General features: G+C 45.4%; 2 protein-coding genes across 3 annotated transcripts; one reads left to right on the top strand and one right to left on the bottom strand.

Moving 5' to 3' along the window:
• Positions 1-9,803: 9,803 nt before the first annotated feature.
• On the bottom strand, positions 9,804-12,094 carry LOC127327208 (PLASMODESMATA CALLOSE-BINDING PROTEIN 2). The gene is made up of 3 exons (XM_051353978.2): positions 11,872-12,094; positions 11,340-11,613; positions 9,804-10,429 (listed from the first exon to the last, which is right to left on the bottom strand). Exons 1-3 carry the CDS (start codon positions 11,921-11,923, stop codon positions 10,108-10,110), a joined length of 648 nt encoding a protein of 215 aa, XP_051209938.1. The 5' UTR covers positions 11,924-12,094; the 3' UTR covers positions 9,804-10,107.
• A 3,034-nt stretch (positions 12,095-15,128) lies between these two features.
• On the top strand, positions 15,129-18,569 carry LOC127327210 (uncharacterized). 2 transcript variants are annotated; one of them, XM_051353980.2, is made up of 5 exons: positions 15,129-15,290; positions 15,400-15,460; positions 17,909-17,960; positions 18,042-18,111; positions 18,237-18,569. In XM_051353980.2, the coding sequence occupies exons 1-5, from the start codon at positions 15,201-15,203 to the stop codon at positions 18,318-18,320; spliced, it is 357 nt and encodes a 118-aa protein (XP_051209940.1). In that variant the 5' UTR covers positions 15,129-15,200; the 3' UTR covers positions 18,321-18,569. The 2 variants fall into 2 exon arrangements, with proteins under 2 accessions (XP_051209940.1, XP_051209939.1); XM_051353979.2 differs by having other exon boundaries at positions 15,133-15,290; positions 15,388-15,460.
• Positions 18,570-20,918: the final 2,349 nt, after the last annotated feature.

Here is a 20,918-nt window from a genome sequence, read left to right as displayed (position 1 = left end):
AGAGCTGGCCATTAAACATTCGATGGGTTAGATTAATCAATTAGATTGCAGATCCCGTCAGCCAGTTCGCGCGTAAGCATGCGCCTCCGGCTAGGGCCGCTCCCGGCGGCAGATCAACCACTGTTGTGTCCACCGTCGAGTGACCTGCCGCAACCGTCCGAAGGCAGTCCTCCATTCATCAGTGCTTTCCGTCGCGCTTCCGCCGTTGCCACCGGCCCGGCACCGCCCACCTATACATCCTTGATCTATCCATTTTACATCTGCTAGTATTTCTGATTGACGTGCAGCATGTATCTCCACGAAATCATGCATGTTTGTCTATACAAATGAGTCGTTAATTGATTTGTATTTATCCAGCCTCAGCTAGTTACGACTTGATTCATATTGCTTCAGCGTGGGTTCAGTTAATGGAAGTACTGACGAACTTATCTTTCTGATGGTAGTAGTATTGACATTCATTCTGTAATTCGCTGGCCAAAACCTATGCATACAAATGCAAGCCCACACCTGTATCAAATTTGGACGAATGTGTTTTGTAAGCCACAAAGTAGGAGTGACGTAGACATTTTCATCATCAATTAGAGCGAGTAAAAGTTTCTAGTTTACAGAAAAACCCTTTGGGTAGAGCATAAACACAATTAATACACTTCATGGGTATTTTACCAATGTATATTCAACTTTGGGTAAATGATCCAAGGCTAGTGAACTTTTGGGTAAATAACCAATTCTCCCTCATCTAAATTGAAAGAGGAATGAGTGAATAACTAATCTAAATTGGAAGATCACTTGCGGATTTACAAGTTTCGAAATTGAGAAAAAACCAGTGATGATTCGGAACCCTAACCTGCAGTTTCACGGCCTGCACCCTGCAGTGAGAAATTTTGGCGTCTCGCCTCTCCCCAGACTCAGGAATGCCGAACGGGTGAAGAATCAGTGGAGCAAAGCTGCTGCTACATTTTGGCCTTGGCCCAGATGGTATGGTGGGGGTTTCGTTTTCTCGGTCCATTCGGTGGAGATCCTAAGGGCATCTCCAGCGGCCCGACGCATTTTAATATCCGTCACCGTCCATTTGTGTCGCACTGCGGACGCTAAAATGACCGTTTTTGTCCGCGCGTCCGTTTGCGTCTTGGGTCTGCTCGAGCGGGGCTATGCATTAATTTTTTTCTTTTTTCCCTCTTCTCCATTAATTAAACATAATTTCAAATATTACATTTTGAAATATGATTTTACACAAACTAACACATAGTTAGGAACATGGTTTACACAAACTAACACATAGTTTGAACCATGGTCGACACAAATATAAAAAAACTTAAAAAAAGAAGCCAGTTGTGTTGATTTCCGTATGTTCGCTGCCAAGAAAGAACATTCGAGGGCACACCCAATCACTCAAACTGGAAAATCCAGCGGGAGGAGATGGTGCCCTTGTTGGTTCTACCGATGAGGCGAACATCCAGAAACCTCGACTACTGGCTTCGTCCGGCCCGTAGCCAGATTCGCTGCAAAGAAAGAACACTTGACGTTCTAATTATCGGTGTCGGAGCCGGAGTCGTCGGTATGGGAGTGCCTGCGGCAGGCTGTGTCATCGAACACCTTGACGATCATCTCGCCGTCCCCCTCGTAGAGGAAGGTGAGCTGGCAGCCGGGCTCGAGCGCGAGGTCACGGGCGAACTTGTCCCACCCCGTGTGCAGGTACATCTTGCCCTGCCCGTCGAACAGGACCTCCACGGTCCAGCGGCAGAAGTTGCAGCTGGCCTCCCGTAGCTGCAACTGCGCCGGCTCGATGCCGTCGACGAACTCGGCGAACTTGTCCGGTAGCCGCTTGATGGCGAGTGGGTCGTCGTCGATGCGGAGGAGGAACTCGAAGCAGCGCTCCTCCTACGAGGACGAGGAGGGCGCAGGCGACGGCGAGCATGGGGCCGTAGCTGCTCCACCACGGCGGCCCCTGCCCCGGCCACGGGGACGCCCAGGGCCGCGGCCTCGACCGCCTCGCCGGCCACCAGGACCGGCCATGGACTTCCTCGCGGGCTTGGCTGCGTCGCAGGAACACCTAGGCGGCGCTACGGTCGATCTTTGTGGCGGCTAGGGTTTCTTTGAAGGAGTGGGTGAGGAAGAAGAACGCGCGCCCCTTTATATAGGCCGGCGGCATGCGGTGGCCGCGGGACGCGTGGCGTCGCAATTAACGTGGTTGGCGGAGGTGGGCGGCCGCTCGACAGCCGAGGCATCATCGCCATTAACCTGGCGCAGAGTGCCGAAGCGACGCAGCGGCGCAGTCGCTGGCGCGTTTGAAAAGACACATCGACGCAAGGTCGCTGCCAGGCGGGCCCGACGAAACGTCCGCCAGATGTGAGCGGGCGTTTTCGGACATCCGCAGAGACGCATCCGAGACGCATATTTGGGCCAGGTTTGCGTCTCCGCGGACGGCCCGATCACTTTGCGTCGCCCCGCTGGAAGTGGTGCTAGACGCATTTCCGATCACGGCGGACGAAAACGGTCGCTGAGCGTCCGTTTGCATCGCGTCGCTGGAGATGCCCTAAGGCCAGACACGTTTGTAGATTGGGTGCATTGTGTAGTTGGCTTGGCTGGCTAGGTGGAATGCAGACGATATACATGGACAAACCATAGAGCTCAAACTCTAGAATTCTCTATTTCTTTAGTCAAAAGATGGACATCCATATGATGCGTAAATCCATATTTAGACACATATGTTGTGGAGTTCCAAAATATGCAAGGATGCTAAAATGGAACTTACACATATAAATACCATACAAAATTAAGGGCATAAATAAAATCTATGGAAGTACACATGTGATTAGGTTTTATGTAAGGGCATTGACTCAATTAATAATATTAAGAAAAACAACATAATCCCAATTGCATAAGTATTTCCCTTTAATTACTACAAGCGTCTTCAGAATGGTAGACTTAAAAATTATATGTCAAAGAATGGGATGTCTACATATAAAATACCATATTATATGGTTAATTTTACCTGGAACTATAAATATGCATATTTATTATCTGTGAAATATACATGGTATGTTTAGGAAAGAGGTCAATTTAAAAGCAAAAATGTTCAATATAAATATGAAATAATAATTGAGTATAAATAATAATATAGGAGCCCATCAATCATGTACCAAAATTTAGCTACATCACTATGTTATTGTCGTTTGCCCGTGGTAGCATTGTTGTTGACCCCTTGCAGTGTTGCAGGATCGGGTTTTAGGCATTTTGTGTCTTCGACTGTAGCATCACGTGTCGCCATTCGTAGCATCACCAACAACCAGCAGTAGCAACACATATCTGCCGCTGCATCACCGGGCTGCGCCTAGCAGCATCACCACCTATCCATATTGTCACCATCGCCCAGTTTGCGCTCGTAGCTCAATTTCTGATGGGGGAGGAAAGAAGTGTGGTGGAGGTCCCTACTAGCAGTGTGTTTTTTTCTTCCGCCACAGAACCTCTGGATGAATTCAATTATTTTACTTCTAAAAACAATTTGTAAGATATTATTCAACATTTCTATTTCTATCCATGTTACGGTGAACCAATTGGCCTTTATGTCTTTTTTTTTTGACAATCAATACCACATATATTCATAATAACAAATAGTACATGGTAGAGATACACGAGCTGTCTCCAGCGATTACAAAATAAAGTCTAAAAGATACTAGCAAATCTTCGAGGTCTTCAAACTCTTTCTTCTTCCAAGATATAATCTTGTACTTTTCTGAAGGCAGCCAAAGATAGATAACAAACCATAGACCTGTAAATACAAACGAAGCTTCTCCCATAATTTTAATTTGAGCCGCAATGCCAAGGCTGTGTGCACGCGCGCAACCATTAAAGTAGTCAATCAACATCGGCAAGAGTACCAACACCAGTACGTATGTCAGGGAATAAAAACCGATCTGCCTTGTCGACGTTGATGGAGAGCCGAGAATACGAATCACCATTGTCGAGGACGTAGCAACCGGGACAAGAACTGTGAGGATAATCCTCCTCGCGCAACCATGAGAAAAGATCCAAGATCGAACTGGCGAAGTAAGATCTGAACACCCATACCTAGATAATTGTAATCTTTCAGCACCACCATTGACGTCGGGAAGGAGATCTCGTCGTCGAACGAAAGGCCGAAGATCACTTATTGCAGATGATGCCATCTCCATTGCGGGGAAATCAACAAGAAAACGGCGACCAAAAACCTAACATAGACTACTGAAAAGACTACTTTTATTGAAAATTCCACTCATAGATCGGGTTCCCCACTCCTCTCGACGCCGGCGAAGCCGGCCGGAGGAGAGGAACCAATCTATGGAGGAGGCTGAGTCGGGGCGGCTAGGGCTTTTCTCAAGAGACGGCGGCTATAGGGACGTAATATTCAATTGGCCTTTATGTCTAGTGTCCTTGAAAAATGTGAGAAAGCAGCGTCAAGATCCTAGATTCTGCTAACCACTCAAAATTATCCTAAATGGGCCACTGCTTCCGTCGGAAAATACTTTGCCAAGCTCGGCTCAAATGGGAGGTCCTATATGTCGACCTGGTCGGTGTGTACGACCCCACCACACACTCCAGGTCGGCATGTTGTGCCAGCCCAGTTTCTTTTTTCTATTTTTTCGTGTTTTCATTTCTGTTGCTTATATTTTATTGTTTCATTTTTAAAAATCTAAACATTTTTTGAAAAGGAAAAACAATTAAAAAATCTGGAAATTTTATTTAAAAATCCAAAATTTGAACATCTTTTGAGATTTGAACATTTATAAAAAATGAACATTTTTCAAAATTTGATTGGTTTAATAGATTGAATATTTTAGAAGATTGAACAATTTTTCATAATTAACATTTTTTAAAGTTGATTTTTTTAGATTGAACATTTTTTAAGATAGAACAATTTAAAATTTTAAAAATTGAACATTTTATATATTTAAACAATTTTCAAATTTAATTTTTTTTAAATTTGAATAATTTTAAATTTTACAATATTTGTATTTGAAAAAATAAAATAAAACAGAAAAGGAAAACAAACAGAAAAGAAAAAAATGAATAAATATGAAACGAAAAGACATAGGAAAACGTAAATGGGCCGAGCCCTATACCCGACCAGGGTGGTGCGGTGCTTGGTAAGCACTGACCTGGATGGTGTATTGGATTTCCCGGCTCAAAGGCGCTCGAAGTGGGCAAAACCTATACACCGACCAGGTCGGTGGCTACTGGCCACCGCACACCCCCTGGTCGGGTATGGGCCAGGCCCATTAGTGTCTGTTTAGCCTGTAGCAGTTCATTTTTCGTTTTTCTTTTTTCTTTTCTGGTTTCTTTTTTTTGTTTTCTGTTTTCTTTTTCTTTTTTCTATTTTCGGTTTTGTTTATATTTTTTAGATTCGAAAATTTCAATTTTAAAAAATTGTTCAAATTGAAAAATGTTTAAATTCAAAAATGTTCAAAATCGAAAACCGTTCAAATTCAAAAACCGTTTAAATTCGAAAATCGTTCAAATTTGAAAACCGTTCAAATTTGAAATTTGTTCAAATTCGAAAATTGTTCTAATATGAAAATCGTTCAGATTCGAAAATTGTTCAAATATAAATTTTGTTCAAATTCAGAAATGTTCAAATTCGGAAATTGTTCATAGAGTAAAATACATTTTTGTTCAAATTTAAAAATGTTCAAATCTGGAAATGTTCAGATTTTAAAAAGTTATTTCTTTTTAATTCGATTTTTTTAATTTTGACAAATGTTCAGATTGAAAACAAACAATAGAAAAAAAAAGAAATGTAAAAAAACGCATTACCTGATGTTGGGTCGCGGCCCAGCTAGCTACCTGGGACGCGCGAGGGTGTGCGGCATCCTCCCAGCGCTGACCAGGTCGGTGTCGAGGAGCTCCCCTCGAAGTGGTGGTAGAGCTAGTCTGCCTTGTGTATCCATGGGCTCATCAGAGGCAGCCCGACATCCACGCTACCTTCCGACGTAGCAAGCCTCAACCGGGAGACCCAACTCACAGCCAACAGGGGCGACTGCACTGCATGCCCTAAACCCCTACGGCACATAAGCGACCAAGACCTTGCTATCTCGACCAAGGTTAGTAAGAAGATACTGGGAGGAGCTGCCCAGCCTAAGGCCCCAAGGTGGATCCCTCCAAGTGTAGGTTGCGCGAAGCTGAATGTCGATGCGGCCATGTCCAAGCAGGATCGGGGCGGGGCAGTCGGCGTCGTTTGCAGGAGTGAGCAGGGTGTGTTCCTGGGGGCCTCCTCGCTCACCGTCCCAGGAATTGCTGATCCCACGGCTATGGAGGCGATCGCTTGCAGGGAGGCGCTGGCGCTGGCAAAGGACCTGCGGCTCCCCCGTATAACTGTGGCTTCCGACTGCCTGACTGTGATTAATGCGCTGAAAACTGAAGGTTTTAAGGGTGGATACAGTATGGTTCTCGATGAGGTGAAGGAGGACGCGAGGTTACTCGCCGAGGCTTCCTTCCGACATGAAAACAGAGCTTCTAATGATGAAGCTCATCGTCTGGCACGTTTTGCTGTTTCTAGTAGTGTGGGACGTCAGGTGTGGCTCATCCAGCCTCCTGATGGTCTTTGTATCTTGAATAATGTTATTATTCAATAAAGTGGCGTGCTTAACCTCAAAAAAAAAACATAAGCGCCCAAGAGGCCGAGGCCATCATTTTTTTTACTGCGAAAAAAGGAAGTGGGCCACCGAAAGATGCGAACTTTGTAGACAAAGGCCACCGGCCCTACGCGCCCAATCCCGTCCGCGCCGCTGGTCCCGTCGCGAGCTTGTGCGCGGCTCCCGAAGAGATCGGACACCGTATCATGGTCTCGTAGATTCACAGGTTAGTGAACCAAGGCATAGCCTGGTGGCAGTGAGCTGCTGATAGCTCTCAGTCCGCCCGAGTTCGAGTGTCCATACTTGCATTCTCGGTGTTGTGCGCACAATTACCGCTATCAATAACCAGCGCTGCTTGGTTTCTTCCCCTGTACGGTCAATCATTTTTTCTTTTTAGATTCTCAGGCTACCACCAGCCCTGTGATCGCGTCCCGTCTTGCAAGAGTCAAAAATGTATTTACTACTGACAGCTTGCACCGACTTTATGTGTGTTACACTTGATGCACTGTCCCTCAAATATACGGAAATTCAATTTGGACATGGTTATGGTTATTTGATGGGTAGGCATCGGCCCGATTGTACACGTGGGCATGCGATGAGAACGTTCTTGCAACATTTATATATGGTCGTAAACTCATCTATATATGGTCGTAAACTCCGTAGTATGTACTCATCTATATATGGTCGTCAACTCAGGTACTGCCATTTATTTAAAATATATATATGCAAGTCCCATTTTCCAAGTAACGTAGAAGGGTTCTCACCACACCGTTCTTGCAACATGGATGTTTTCTTGAAGTCGCATTAACATTTAGGAAAGAAGACCACTCACTTTTGTTTCTGATTACATTGCATATATATAATTTACGCAAATTCTGATCAGATCAAGAAAGAAACTCGTATATAGAATCCACCACTACAATAGATTGCCTGTGTATTCCGTATTTTTCTTGTGTTCCAGATGATATCATGTTTGTGCTTATACAAAGAGGATTAACGTGTTGGCAGAGACTTATCTAGTTCGTTAGGGAGTGGATATATAACTCAGCCAAGCTAGTTCTAGTCTTCGTGGACGGAAATTTGAGTTCCTTTTTTTTAAGACAACACTCTCTGTGGGTCTCCCTGCCACATTCCTTACAGAAAATAATTGCCTTCCCGCAATTAAAAAAAAAAAAGGAGGTATGCAGGCACTCCACGGACAAACCATATAGCACACACACTCTAGGATTTTCTTAAATTTAGTAAAAGATATTTTAATCGAAAGATCGACAGCATATGATGCATACATCTTTATTTTGGCACGTATGTCCTAGAGTTCTAAAACAATCAAGGATACTAAAATGGAAACGTATGAATATATTATGTATCAGAGCGCACAAATTACACAAATGATTATCTTTTATATATGGTACTTCCACAATCGAAATTTAAGGGGAACAAATTGATAACGCAGATTGTAATGTCTCACTTTAACTAGTGCAAGTGTATTTTCAAATGTAGACTCTTTAATGAAAAGGGAAGGCCTAAATACAAAGTGTCATGTGATTAATTTTTGGAACAAGTTGTATATTTATTCTTTCTAAAAAAAGGTATGTGCAGAAAACAAGGTAATAAAAAAGATAAAAATGTTCAATATAAATATGTAGGATTTGTTAATTATAAATAATTTAAAACAACCTACACCCAAATTTCTATATAACTGGGCGTGTGTGTTGTGTGTGTTGTATATGTTGCTCTGAAAAATTTGTGTCTAGCAACACATCATGCAATTCTGGTACATTGAGATCATGTTACTAAATCATCAACATATGCAAGCTGCAACCTTATCCTCGGTTACTAGGATGCTTGGAGCAATAGGCTATTGTTGTGGTCTGAGATAAGTCGAGACTGAACTCAACGTCGGCATTCTTTCCGATAAAATTCCAATGTCACGGGGTAGCTAGTAGCACTAATCAATATCTCTTGTTAAAAATGATTTGTTTAAATATGTGGTGTATATACTTGAAAACTATGTAACTGCTTACATCTTTCATTTTGTAATTTTCTATTCAATGTTCCGATGCATTCTACCCGTAACTAGTAGAGATGTATCTTTTGTACATGAGTTAGATCACTTCTACTGGACTTCCTCGTTGTTAATATGTTGCTTTTTGTGCACGACTATCGGGTGCAGCAGGAACTTGGTATAGAATTCTAGGCTGAAACAAAGTGATAATAGAAAGGGAAATTGAAGCATATGAGCAAAAAAAAAAAAACAGTGAAATGATGAGAAGTTATTGTCCCGTAATGATACATGAGATGTTCTTGTTCCTGATCGAAGCCCCCTTTTGTACTAAACCGATGATACAATGCGAGAGTGATTAAAATCATCATTGCGTGAGCGATGAAAAGTATCATTGCATAAGATGTTCTTGCAGCGTGCTCGGGTGCATTGCATAAGATGTTCTTGCAGCGTGCTCGGGTGCTATAGAGAATAGATTGTTATTGATTTATCTTTCTTGAATCAACTCTTTGCTGAAACCGTGTGCTCATGTGATGTGGAGAATGATGATGTTTTCACCAACAGAGCAAACACTAAGAAAGAAAAAAACTTCCAAACGAGGCCTTACAGTTACAGGGCTCACCAAGGCATGGGGCTCATGCCAGCCCAAACTGCGTACGACGTCCCCCAGCGGCTTACCACAGGCGACAGCCTGCCGAGCGAGGCCCAAAGCCCCACGGCACCGGTCACCACTCACCAGCGCGAAAGACCACCGGCCCTGCGCGCCCAGTCGCGTTCGCCCACCTGGCCGCGGCGTCGCTGGTCCCGTCGCGCGGCTCCCGAGGAGGTGAGACACCGTATCGTGGTCTCGTGAGCCTTTCCTGTGCCGATGTCGGCGTCTTCCGCGCTCCAACTCCAGACAAGAGTCCAGATCACAGTGGACTCTGCGCTCAGCTCTGGGCACCACCGCACGAGACTCGATCGCCGCGATATCTCTCCCACTCCTCGGCCAAACATCCGTCCAAGACCCCATGTGCTCGCGCAGCGCCGCGCACCGAGAAAACTCCAGCGAGCACCAGTGTCAAGCATGAGCCAGTCCGATGGTTCCAATCGTGACCAGCCACGGGAGCACGGTAGATTCAACCAAGAGCTCAGCACAATGATGGCATGGCGTGGACGGCATGGTAGCACAGCAACAGAGCAGAGGACGACAATGGAACAACACATAATTATAGGTCTCGAACGAACACCACCGCTACGAGAGGAAGAAAGAATCCCTAGATCTCATCATCTCCTACCACGGTACAACCACATGGCCACCACCACCAGGAAGAAGGTAGATGTCATCAGTTTAATACACTGCTACTAGTAGAGCACTACTACCCGATCGAACGATCAAAAGGCCGGAAAGGCAGACGGGGACAAACGGCCACAGCGTTCCGGCGGGCGTGCCCACCAAATCCGGCTTCGTCCCCGCCGAGGCCCTCCCTTTCTGCAGGCGTGCCACCCGCGACTCGATCAGATGAAGTGCAGGAGCAGCGGCGCCATGAGGGCGCCGGCGGTGGCGACGTGGCGGCCGACGGCGTGGCTGTAGTCGGGGCTCATGCTGTTGCCCGACGGGCCGTACGCGCCGCCGAATGGGCTCCCCGGCATCCCGGTGGTAGTCGAGCCCGGCGGAGCGAGGACGGTTCCGCCGGTGCCACCCATGCCTCCTGCGCCAGTGCCGGTACCCACGCCGGTGCCTGCACCAGTTCCCATGCCCGCGCCGGGGGTTGCGCCGGTGCCCATCCCGGTTCCAGCTCCGGTGCCGGTCCCAACGCCTGTCCCGGTGCCGACGCCGCTGCAGAAAAGGAACACAAAGCGCAAAAGCATACACGTTCAGACATTGCAAAAGCGAGACAACTGAAACATTCTTAATCTTCAAAAGTGCATGCTTAGATTGGGGAAAGTGTCTCGAGCATGTGTTGTATAATGCAGATGCGCTTGCTCAAGTTCATTGCACTTTGAACGGGTGGCACGGCCAGCTGCGTTCAACTGGTAAAGATTGTTCCTTTAAGCTCGGACTAGATAGATCCGATTCAGACAACTTTTATTTCACATGGGCTGGCAAAGCAAGAACTCAAGCTGTACTACGCTAGAACACCCATAACACTTACTCTTGAGTGGACTACCAGTACTACTAGTACTTTGTAAAGATGCAGATGCTGTAACGAAACATTTGTGCTGCAATATTCGTCTATCATAAGTGAGCATAGCATATATTCGACGAATATACTTTTGAAAGCTTTTACCAATCAAATGATTTTTGTTTTAGAATAACTCTGCTGCGTGGACTGAAGCATGAGATACCACACTAGTTCGTGCATTTCGGTGACACTACTTTGGAATGAGCATATAAACTTTAATGAGCAGTGCGTTGGTGAACAAAAAATATGATTTGGGACTACGGCCGTGCATGCCCATGCCAAGAATCTAGGTTACTGCAGAGTAATTAATCGAGGTTACTGCAGAGTATGCCGAATGACCCACGACAGCAGTCAGTGACAGTCAGAACTACTACTAGGGTATACTGCATCTTGCTTAGGATTCTCTATTATTCCCAAGATTCAAGTACCCAAATCTGGAATATATATAAAACAGCCCCAATCTTTTAAACAAGCTGATTTTACCATGTTCTAGGCCACCACCATGGAGAAATAAGGAAGGAAAGAGATGCATGTGGGCAGAGGCCACGGTTCAGTTTGCTTTACCTTGCGCTTGCCGGGTACTTGCAGGCGCCGGCGCTGGGGTCTGCGCCGGTGAGGGTGGCGACGCCCATGAAGTCGCAGGTGGCGCCCATGCCGGCGTTCTTCTGGTAGTAGGAGTTGCACGCGTAGGAGCAGTGCGCGACGATGGTGGACGGGTTGTTGCAGGGCCCGGTGGGCATGATCTGGGTGCAGTCGGCGCCCTTGCCGCAGGCGTAGTCGATGGCCTTCTGCATCGCCGCCGGGGACGCATCGTTCTTGCACACGCAGAAGAGCGCATCTGCACGCACCCCATAGATGGGGAGAAAAGTTAGCTCAAATCTTGGTTCTTGGAACGTGTGCTTGCAGTGGGGGAAAACGAGCTAGAAATAGCAAGAACGCATAGATTTCTGATCTAGAGCCGAAAGACTACAAGGAAAGTTTGTTAAGCCCGTTCACGAATGTAGATTGCAAGAAGCGCTTGGGTGGGGAGTAGAAGAGGGAAAAGAAACAGGGAAGAAGTCGATCTAAGCAATGGTTGGGGGATTCGGCGTCTCACCTGAGCCGGTGAACATGGCGAGCAGGAGCATGAGGAGCAGAGGCGCCGCCATGGCAGCAGCTTCAGCAAGCGGAGGAGCTCTAGCTCGCCGGAGCAGTAGCAAGCAAGCTGGCGCTAGTGACCAAGATTGGGGGAGGAGGAAGAAGCTAGCTAGTCGGCGTGGCGTGGTAGAGTGGTGTGGAGTGTGGTCAGGTTCCCCGGTGCGCCCCTTTTAACACGGAGCGCCGGGCCACCGACCGCACAAACCCACATCTAGCCGTTCGTTCCCTCCAACATTTTCCCTGAACCATCTGGACTCATCGGCGTCCGTTCCACGGGGCGGCGAGCCAGGCCAGGCCAACGGCTTTATTTACGCAGGCGGTGATGGCTCGTCGTCCTGTGCGTCTCGTGCAAAGGTGTGCAGGCTCGCTCTGGGCCGCGCTGTCCCGCTTTGGCGCGGCATGGCGTGGCGATGCGGCGGCACTGTGCTCTGGGGTTCTCGGGCTTGGCTCTCCTCGCTTTATTATTGCGTCTGGCGCTTTCCGCTGAGTGAAACTGCTACCGTGCAGGCGAGTGGTGACGGCCAGTCGGCAGTGCCGGAGGAGTGCGTGGAGGATTAACGGTCGGATGGTACTTGTTCCTCTTTTCTATTGTTTCTAATTTTCTTTTCACCTTTCTACTACGTCTCGCTAGATTTCGCACTTCTCCAGCGTGGCTTCACGTCGGTCTTGCGGCGGAGTGGATTCTTTGTCACCTTTTTTCCCCCCGTGTGCTGACGATGCCCACATGGTTTGCAATTTCTCCAGCGTTTTTCTTGAGGTGTGCACATGTAGGCAATGGGATGGTAGATAGCAACAATGTCTTCGTTCCACGAACATGAAACTCAAAAAAAAAAAAAATCAGAGTATGCTGAAAACGTACCATATTTCTATAGAAGGCAAAGGTTTAAGTATAAGAAACTACCACTCACTACAAGCATCGAGCGTACCACAACTCCATGCTGATTATTCCGGAAACAGTCACCACCGACCAGTGGCGAATCTAGAAAAAGTTGGCAATGGATTCATGCATACCAAAGTGTTGGGCCAATTCAAACAATGATGGTGCTAAGTAGTGATTTAGCACTAGATTAGTACAAATTCATTGGGTTCAGTTGAACCCAATGCTTACATGCTAGATTCGCCCCTGCCACCGACACAACAACAACACAACCTAAAAGAGCATTTTCTAAGCTAGACTACAAAGCCGCGTCTCGGACGCCTCCAAAGAACAAACCATTCAGAAAGTATACTCCTTGTCGACACACCATCTAAAGCAGATAGACAGAGGAACTCAGACAATACCTAGGAAGTCTGGCCTTGGAATCGTCGGCGATGGCGTTCATAGCGCCCCTGGAGAGCAACCTTGGGCAGCGGTGAGCACCGGAGGAGAGCAACCTAGTACATCCAAGCCATGTCTCCAAACGTGATACTCCCAACAGAGAAACGACGCCGAGAACGCCGCCATCCCGCCGATCCAACTTCGAATCAAGGATTTCGGCCGGAGACAACACCAACACCACGAGAGAGCGTCGAAGATGTCGATACCCCTCGGCGACGCCTCCAACAAGGAAAAACAACACCCGCGGGTGCCATCGCCGCCGGCCTGACCAAGGTCGAGCAGGATTTTCATCCGTGTCATCGTGCATCCGCACCTCCGAGGGTCGAACTGCGCTGTCCAATAAGTGTCGCACCACCGTCACCCCCACCGTTTGTCGCAGATCCATGATCTCCAACACACCAGACGGCTAAGGGCCTGGTCCATCTTCCACCTCTGATTCAGCAAGGAAATGACAGCCTCCCTTTCCACCGGCACGAGGTAGAGCCGCCCGCCCACGTTGTCGCCAACTCGTGGTAGACATCACACAGCAGGAGCAGCTCCAACTAATGGCCAGATCAGGACCCGCAAAGCCTAGATTGGACCCGCAGAAGCCAAGATTGGGCCCACATCCACTCCTCCGACCCCCACACAGGTTGCCACCGGGGAACACCGTCGCGCGTCCGCAACGCCAAGCGGCCGTCCGCTGCTCAGCTCGAACTCTTCCTAGCCGAGCCTCCTCGCCGCCGCCATGGCGACCTTGGACTCGTGACTTGGAACTCTTCCATCTGGATTTCATGAGAAACAATATTTTTTTAAAAAACCTAAATATTTTATAATTTGAACATTTTTTAAAGTTTGACAATTTATAATTCATATGTACATATTTTTGCTTGATTTTTTAAAAAAATTGAACATACTTTAAACTATAAATACTTCAAATTTGATTTTTTTAAAGAAATATTTTTTGAATCTCAAAAGAAAAAAAATAATAGAAAAAATGCTAACACCAAATTGAACCGGCCTGTACTGCGCGCGTGGGGTTTTGCGGCAAATGCGTCGACGCACACCGGGCATTGCCCAAGGGGTCTAGTTGTGCTGCGGGCCCAACAACATCAGGCATGCTTCCTTTTTTGCTTTTCTTTTTCGTTGATTTTTGGAAACTATAACATTTTTATGTGAATATATTTAAAATTTGAACAAATTTCAAAACTAGAAATTTTATAATTTTGAACAATTTTTTAAAAGTGAGCATTTTTAAAATTTGAACCTTTTCCAAAATTGAACATTTTTTAATTTTAATGCTAATTAAGTATGAACATTTTTTATTTTTTTAATTTATTCCGAATTTGAACCTTTTTTAAAATAAGCTGAATTTAAATATATTTTTGAAAATATGCACATTTAAAAAATATTTTCATTAAAAAGTTTAAATCTTACAAAAAGAAGAAATAGAAAAGAGAAGAAATAGAAGAAAGAAATAGAAAAAAATGAAACATCGTCCGAGCCGGGCTGTACCACGCCCGGGGGTGCGCGAAGTGTGGTACATGCCGACCAGGTAGGCGTATAGCAGCGCAATTCGGGGCTGCGTGAAGCGGACACGCGCTGGGCCAGGTCCATTAGAGGTAGTGAGATGTTTTCGGTTTAATTTTTTATGTTGCGGTTTCTTCCTGTTTTCTCTGGTTTTTCCTGTTTTTCTTCGGATTTTACTTGTTTTTTATTTTCCCGGTCAATTTTTCTTAAACTTTTTTTTTTGCGGCGCCTGGTATGTGCCGACTTGGTCGGGTTATAGGAGCCACTTGCCTACAAGGCTACAACGATGCAGATGGGCTGTGTCGTGCAAATCAGCCATGGGCCATGAAAGTCCACTATCCAATCCTATCTAGCCCAACAGACAACGGATCGTCTGTACTGAGAACACGCGTTCCTCTTTGCGTCTCCCTCCACCGGGCCGGGCTTCCAAGTCTGTGGTGGCGCAGCCGAAAGGTTCGGGGATGGAGGCCGCCGCCGACGAGGAGCAGGAGGGGCTCTCCGCGCAGTCGCCGGCGCAGGCGCCCCCATCATCAGCTTCTTCTCTTCCCAAGGTACCTTGCCTCCCCCCCCGCCCCCCCCCTACCTTACCCCTCGCTCCTCGTTTTCCACCTCCGAAGAGGGGGCTCATGTACTTTTCTGGTATCGCAGGAGCAATCGCAGGTGGAGTTGGAGCTGAGGCTGCTCCAGGCTCTCGAGTTCTACCCTCCATCCAAACTGAAAGGTGGGGTGCTTTGATTTGTTTGCTGTTATGAATAACCATGGGTCAGGTTTCCTTGCTGTGCTGAAATGATGTTTAGAGGGAATAGAATAGCTGCACCAGAAGGCATACACACGCCCGCCGTTCAGTTCTGAAATCTCAGGAACGAATGGTCTGTTTTAGTGACCGCAACTTGGTTGTTTTTATATTGTACTACGTACATGATAAGTTTTGTTTTGCAACCCTAATTGTTAGTTCTGTCAATAACCATGCCAAGGGTAAATAGTAGTGCAGTGCCATATCTTTGCTTACAGTTGATGAAACAACCTCCCTACTGCTTTTCAAGATCTCCAAAAAAAATTACTTTGACAAGCTGCACCATTATCGACTGAATTTACGTGTATCCTATGTTATGAATTTTATGGTCAAGGTTTCGACTAGAATGGGTTGACTGGGGTCCCTTCTTTATATTAGTATGTGTCAAAGGCAGGCCTCCGTGTGAATTCATGACGGTGCAGACTAAATGAGCTGTGCACAATTTCAGGTGAGCTCTGTGCCCCTGCAGAACCGCCCGCTTGTTTTTCGATGTAAATAAGGGGGAAAACCACTAAATGCTCATTTCCTGTTTTTTTCGTAAAAAGATGATCCAAACCTGCTTGTAACTGGGTAGATTTTGTGTAGAGCAACACCGGGGTAGATTTTGAATATGTCGTAAAGCCTTGTTTGGTTAGACCTACGAGCCAACCATATCCTGTATTTTAACAGCAAAACCGAACTGCATAGATGTACAGATCCTATCTCTAAGTACATACCGCCAAGGGCTAAGTTTTATTCACCCTAAGTTTACAAGATCTTGTTTCACATATTGAAACGCGTACAGATTATTCAGGAATAGCATGTTACAACTTTGCAATATTGTATAGGGGCATAGGACTGAAGAAACTAAGAAGATTCTGACACCTCTTTTCCTTGTTTTTTGGGGCCTGATTGCTCTTTGCTGAATTTGATGGGGCTTTAAGGAGTGGCTAGTCTTTAATTTGGGTTTCTATTGCACTTTTTCATGGGGCCAACAAGCATGGATGATTATTGAAGACAGCCATCCCTCCATATGTAATGGGCAGTGGCGGAGCTTCGGTCCGGCTAGCCTGGGCAGCTGCCCGGGCTATGTCAAGTATCCCTCGTTGGATATTAAGCATGTAATGAGAAATTAGTCACAGTTTTGATGGGCAAACAGTCATGGTCCAGGAGTCTTTAAGACTTTGCCCAGGCTACCTCAGTGTACTGGCTCCGCCACTGGTAGTGGGTTACGGCTGTATGCACAAGCTGCTTTTTCTGGAAGGGCATCTGAGTATCTGTTGAAAGCTGTATGTAGCTAGCTCTAGTTGGTTTACTAATCAGTTTTTTTTGTGTTACTATGTCATGCTCGAGTGCTTTGAAGTAGTACGCAGCTAGTTCTAGTTGGCTTAGATAATCAGTTTTTAAAATGTTACTGTGTTATGCTTGAGTGCTTTGAAATAGTTCACAGCTTCCCTAGCTGGCTTTAGATAATCAGTTTTTTTGTGTTACTATGTCATGCTTGAGTGCTTTAAAGTAGTATGCAGCTAGTTCTACTTGGCTTAGATAATCAGTTTTTTAAATGTTACTGTGTTATGCTTGAGTGCTGTGAAATAGTTCACAGCTGCATTAGCTGGCTTTAGATAATCAGTTTTCAAATGTTACTATGTCATGCTTGAGTGCTTTGAAATAGTACACGGCTAGCTCTAGTTGGCTTAGGTAATAAATTTTTTAATGTGTGTGTTACTATGTTCTGCTTGAGTTCTTTGAAGTATGAAGTATTGAGTTTGCATTTTGTGGCAGCGCAGTCAGATTCTTTCACGAAAATTTGACTCATACATATTTCGATCTAAAGCTCTGGAAGAAATGTCCTAGAGTGTAACTGGGGCCAAAGAGCACCCAGAAATAAGAAAGGGTGAGACTGTGTGCTGTTTCTTGTGACATGTGAATGCTAATGCTTATACAAGGTGAATATAGCAAAAATAACTTCAGGGGGGAATTCTATTGCAGAACTGACTGTCTCTGGGAATTTTGGCAAAATGGATTTGCAGCTGGCTCTAGTTGGCTTAGATAATAATCCATACATAGCAGGGTCTAAAGTTCAGGAAGTGATGTTCCCATAGAGTGTAACTGGGGGCAATAAATAGCACCCAGAAATAATAACGGATGCGAGTGTGTTCTGCTTAGGGTGACATGTCAATGCTAAAGCTTACACGAGGTGAATATGTATGAAAAGAACTTAAGGAACGAAAATCTAAAGCGAAACTGACCGCGCCTCCTGCCTTGGCCAAGGAAAATGTGGCAGAAACAGTTTTGCAGACTCTGCTGCACAGTGCAGCTATGAAAACGTTGGTTAAGATTTTTGTTTTGTTTTGTTTTTGTTGAGTACGCATTCTAAACTCTTGTGTGTGCTTGCAGGCATTCATCGTCACTTTGTTCTGTATGGCCTCATGGAGCACTTGAGAAAAAGGTGAGACCGTATGCATATTCTTCAATGTGGGTTACCATGAAATTTGTGGCATCAGGGCTGACAGCCTACGAATTCTTTCAGCCTGGATAGACAGTTCTCTGCCGACGAAGTTCTGCAGCTGCTGGACCGCTTCTTCAACCTGGAAATGCTGGTTATTGGACACATTTTACTCATCATTTGCTTTGTGCTTGTCCTGCATCTACACTTTGGCTCAATGAGAGTTGAGGGTGTGGACTGGACGAGATTCTCACGTACGGTTTGTGTATCTGAATGCAGAAGCCAGATGACGAGGAGAAGGATAATTTCAGCCAGGCGGAGGAATTCGCCTTGCCAGACAGCTTCCTCAAGAAGGAAGAATGATCACAGGTAGCCCCCGCAGGTAGTACGTAGAAGAGAAGGATGCGTCGGCTTCAGTCTGACCCCGACTTGTTTGTAGTTCTTACCCCAGGCCATCATGCGCTGGAGGGCGTAGAAGCATAGAACGGATCAGCCATCCGCTCATAGCTGTGTTGCATTCACCGACTTGTAGAGCTGGATCAGCGTCAGTAAACCATGCATTTCTTTTGGATAATTTTCAGCGATCTGGTCACCGGCTGAAATTGTGTGAAAGTATATCTTCAGTTCTCCACTGAAACCACATAGCCCTCCACGACTGCAGTTGGCACAGTAAGGGCAACTCTAACAAAGTGGTCAAACCCTTCAAATTTCTGACTTTCAGTCGAAAAAATTGTCCAGGTCCCGTAAGAAGTGGTGAACCCCTTAAAAAGAATTTATGGGCGCCCGAGAACCTTACATTCACATTTTTGGAGATAATTTTGCTGGCGCCTCTTAAACCGGTCAACACTTTGCGAGAGGGAAGCTTTAGGCTGTGTCAGTGCAGTTCCACCATGGGACTCGCCGGAATCTAGCCTGTTGGACAGGAGCCATTGAAGTGGACGCGTAGGTTGGCCAGCGTGGAACCGCGATGGATGTTTTGTGCGGGCGGAAACACGCTGCGGCAGCCAGCGAGCACGACCTTCGGCGGACGGAGCAAGGGCGGTAGGGCCGTGACCGACCTCGAGGATGTGAAGGGGGCGCAGCGGGCTGACACAAAGGTTGTCCGGTAGGAGACCGCACAATCCGCACAATCCCTTGTACCGTATTTCTCCGATCCTCAGGTTATCTCCAGTGCTCGACGCAAATATATATATATTTGCATCCGCGTGGATAGAAAAAGCGCCTGCCTCAAGCCTAGCGGTCTGATGCATAGTGACCGGTGCAAGAGCATACTCTATCTCTACAATTTTATGTGTTTGGTAAAAACACGCGAACAAAATTTTACCGTATATGTGTGTAGGAATACATTTTAACGCTGCGAATGATGACCCACATTTTCCCTATGGTTCATGATACACTTGGCGGACACTCATGACCCACAATTTCATGACCCACATTTTCCGCATGTGCATGACCGCATAGGAAGCTTGGGACAAGCTCGATGCTTTATCTTTGTTGGCAATGCAAGCATTGAAGATTCTAAATTTGATGAGGTCAACACCGTCGCCTATGGCTCCGTGATGAATGAAGGAGAGTCAATTGAGGACATGTACCGACGTCTCACCGCCCTACCCATGCATGCAAGACATTGGTGCCTCACACGCCATCGACAAGTGGATCAAGAGAAAGTTCTATAACGCTCTCTTACCCTATGAGGAACAAAGGTTGAACTCCATTCGGCAAAACTGAGATTACCGAAGAATGACCTCTAATGAAGTCTTGAGTGAGATCATCGCCATGGACATTTCCAAGAATATCGCAATTGTTGACCCACATTGGACACCAATTTTCTTGTAGAGGAGATTCTCTAATTGGTTAAGTTGCTTGCGTATTTGCTTTTCAAGAATTGTCACTTAATTTGTTGTCGACATGCTAAAAAATCACTTGGAATTGTATGTGCATCCTCAAGCCATGTTGATGTTTATTTTCCAAGACATCCTATATAGAATTCCAATACCATGTGCAGAGAAAGCACATGTTGTCAACTAACAACGGAATCTAACTTTTGCAAGACAAAATTTTCAATGGTTATAAATTTCTATGAGTATAGGTACCTAATAATAAATCAGAACCACAACTAAGATATTTATTTGATTGTATGATTTATAGATCTCTATCATAGTATTTGTGGATATTAATATATACATGAACACACATACATACGTATATAAATACACCATATAATTTTAACAGTAGGTGAAAAATTGCTGAAGGAAAACTTTATTGCAACATATATGTGAATTAGCACAAGAAAACTATGCATTATATACATTACAATAGTACAAGAGAGAACTAATATCCGAAAATAATGTTATGTGGTTAATTAAGGAATCTAAGTAATCTAAAACTGTAAGACTATAATATGATAACAGTAAGTTTAGTAGAAGTATACAATTTTTGTATAAAATATCTTGTAAATTTAGAACATATTTATTCAATTATAATGTTATGACACTTTATTGACTATTTGCATTACCCATTTGGTCAATTTTAAATGGCGCATGGGAAAGTGCAATTTTTCTGGAGTGTGCCCACCGTCCAGTTCATTTCATGGTCCGTCCGCCACTTTTGGTGATGTGTACGTGCAATTTTCACTGCCAAAATGTCACCCGATAAGTGGTCTGAAACCCAAAAATGTTGAGGTGGATCTGGCTAAGAAGAAAGAACTAGTTATGATGGTAGTATCAGATATTGAAGAGACTCGATAGCTCGTTGAAGCTTTGTTGAAGGAGATGAAGGACATAAATGACAAACACTTTGTTGCTGCCTTGCTTCAAAAGTTCTCAGCTGATCTTGAGAAGTTGGCGAAAAAAGTGCCGAAAGATAAAGCTAAGGAAGTCTTGAGCTAAAATTGGGCTTGGGAAATTTATAGTCGCCGGGCTTGCTGCTCTACTCCTAAATATATACTACTTCACAAGGGTG

This window comes from Lolium perenne, chromosome 1, assembly GCF_019359855.2.
Source record: "Lolium perenne isolate Kyuss_39 chromosome 1, Kyuss_2.0, whole genome shotgun sequence".
NCBI lineage: Eukaryota > Viridiplantae > Streptophyta > Magnoliopsida > Poales > Poaceae > Lolium > Lolium perenne.
Note: the sequence above shows the minus strand (reverse complement) of the source record. Positions and strands in the feature narration are given on the sequence as shown.

Coding starts and splice junctions, on each gene's coding strand:
- LOC127327208 (XM_051353978.2), bottom strand. CDS start 11,923: ATGGCGGCGCCTCTGCTCCTCATGCTCCTGCTCGCCATGTTCACCGGC. Junction 11,614..11,871: donor CGCCATGTTCACCGGCTCAG/GTGAGACGCCGA, acceptor GGGTGCGTGCAG/ATGCGCTCTTCTGCGTGTGC. Junction 10,430..11,339: donor AAGTACCCGGCAAGCGCAAG/GTAAAGCAAACT, acceptor CCTTTTCTGCAG/CGGCGTCGGCACCGGGACAG.
- LOC127327210 (XM_051353979.2), top strand. CDS start 15,201: ATGGAGGCCGCCGCCGACGAGGAGCAGGAGGGGCTCTCCGCGCAGTCG. Junction 15,291..15,387: donor CAGCTTCTTCTCTTCCCAAG/GTACCTTGCCTC, acceptor CTGGTATCGCAG/GAGCAATCGCAGGTGGAGTT. Junction 18,112..18,236: donor TCTTCAACCTGGAAATGCTG/GTTATTGGACAC, acceptor ATCTGAATGCAG/AAGCCAGATGACGAGGAGAA.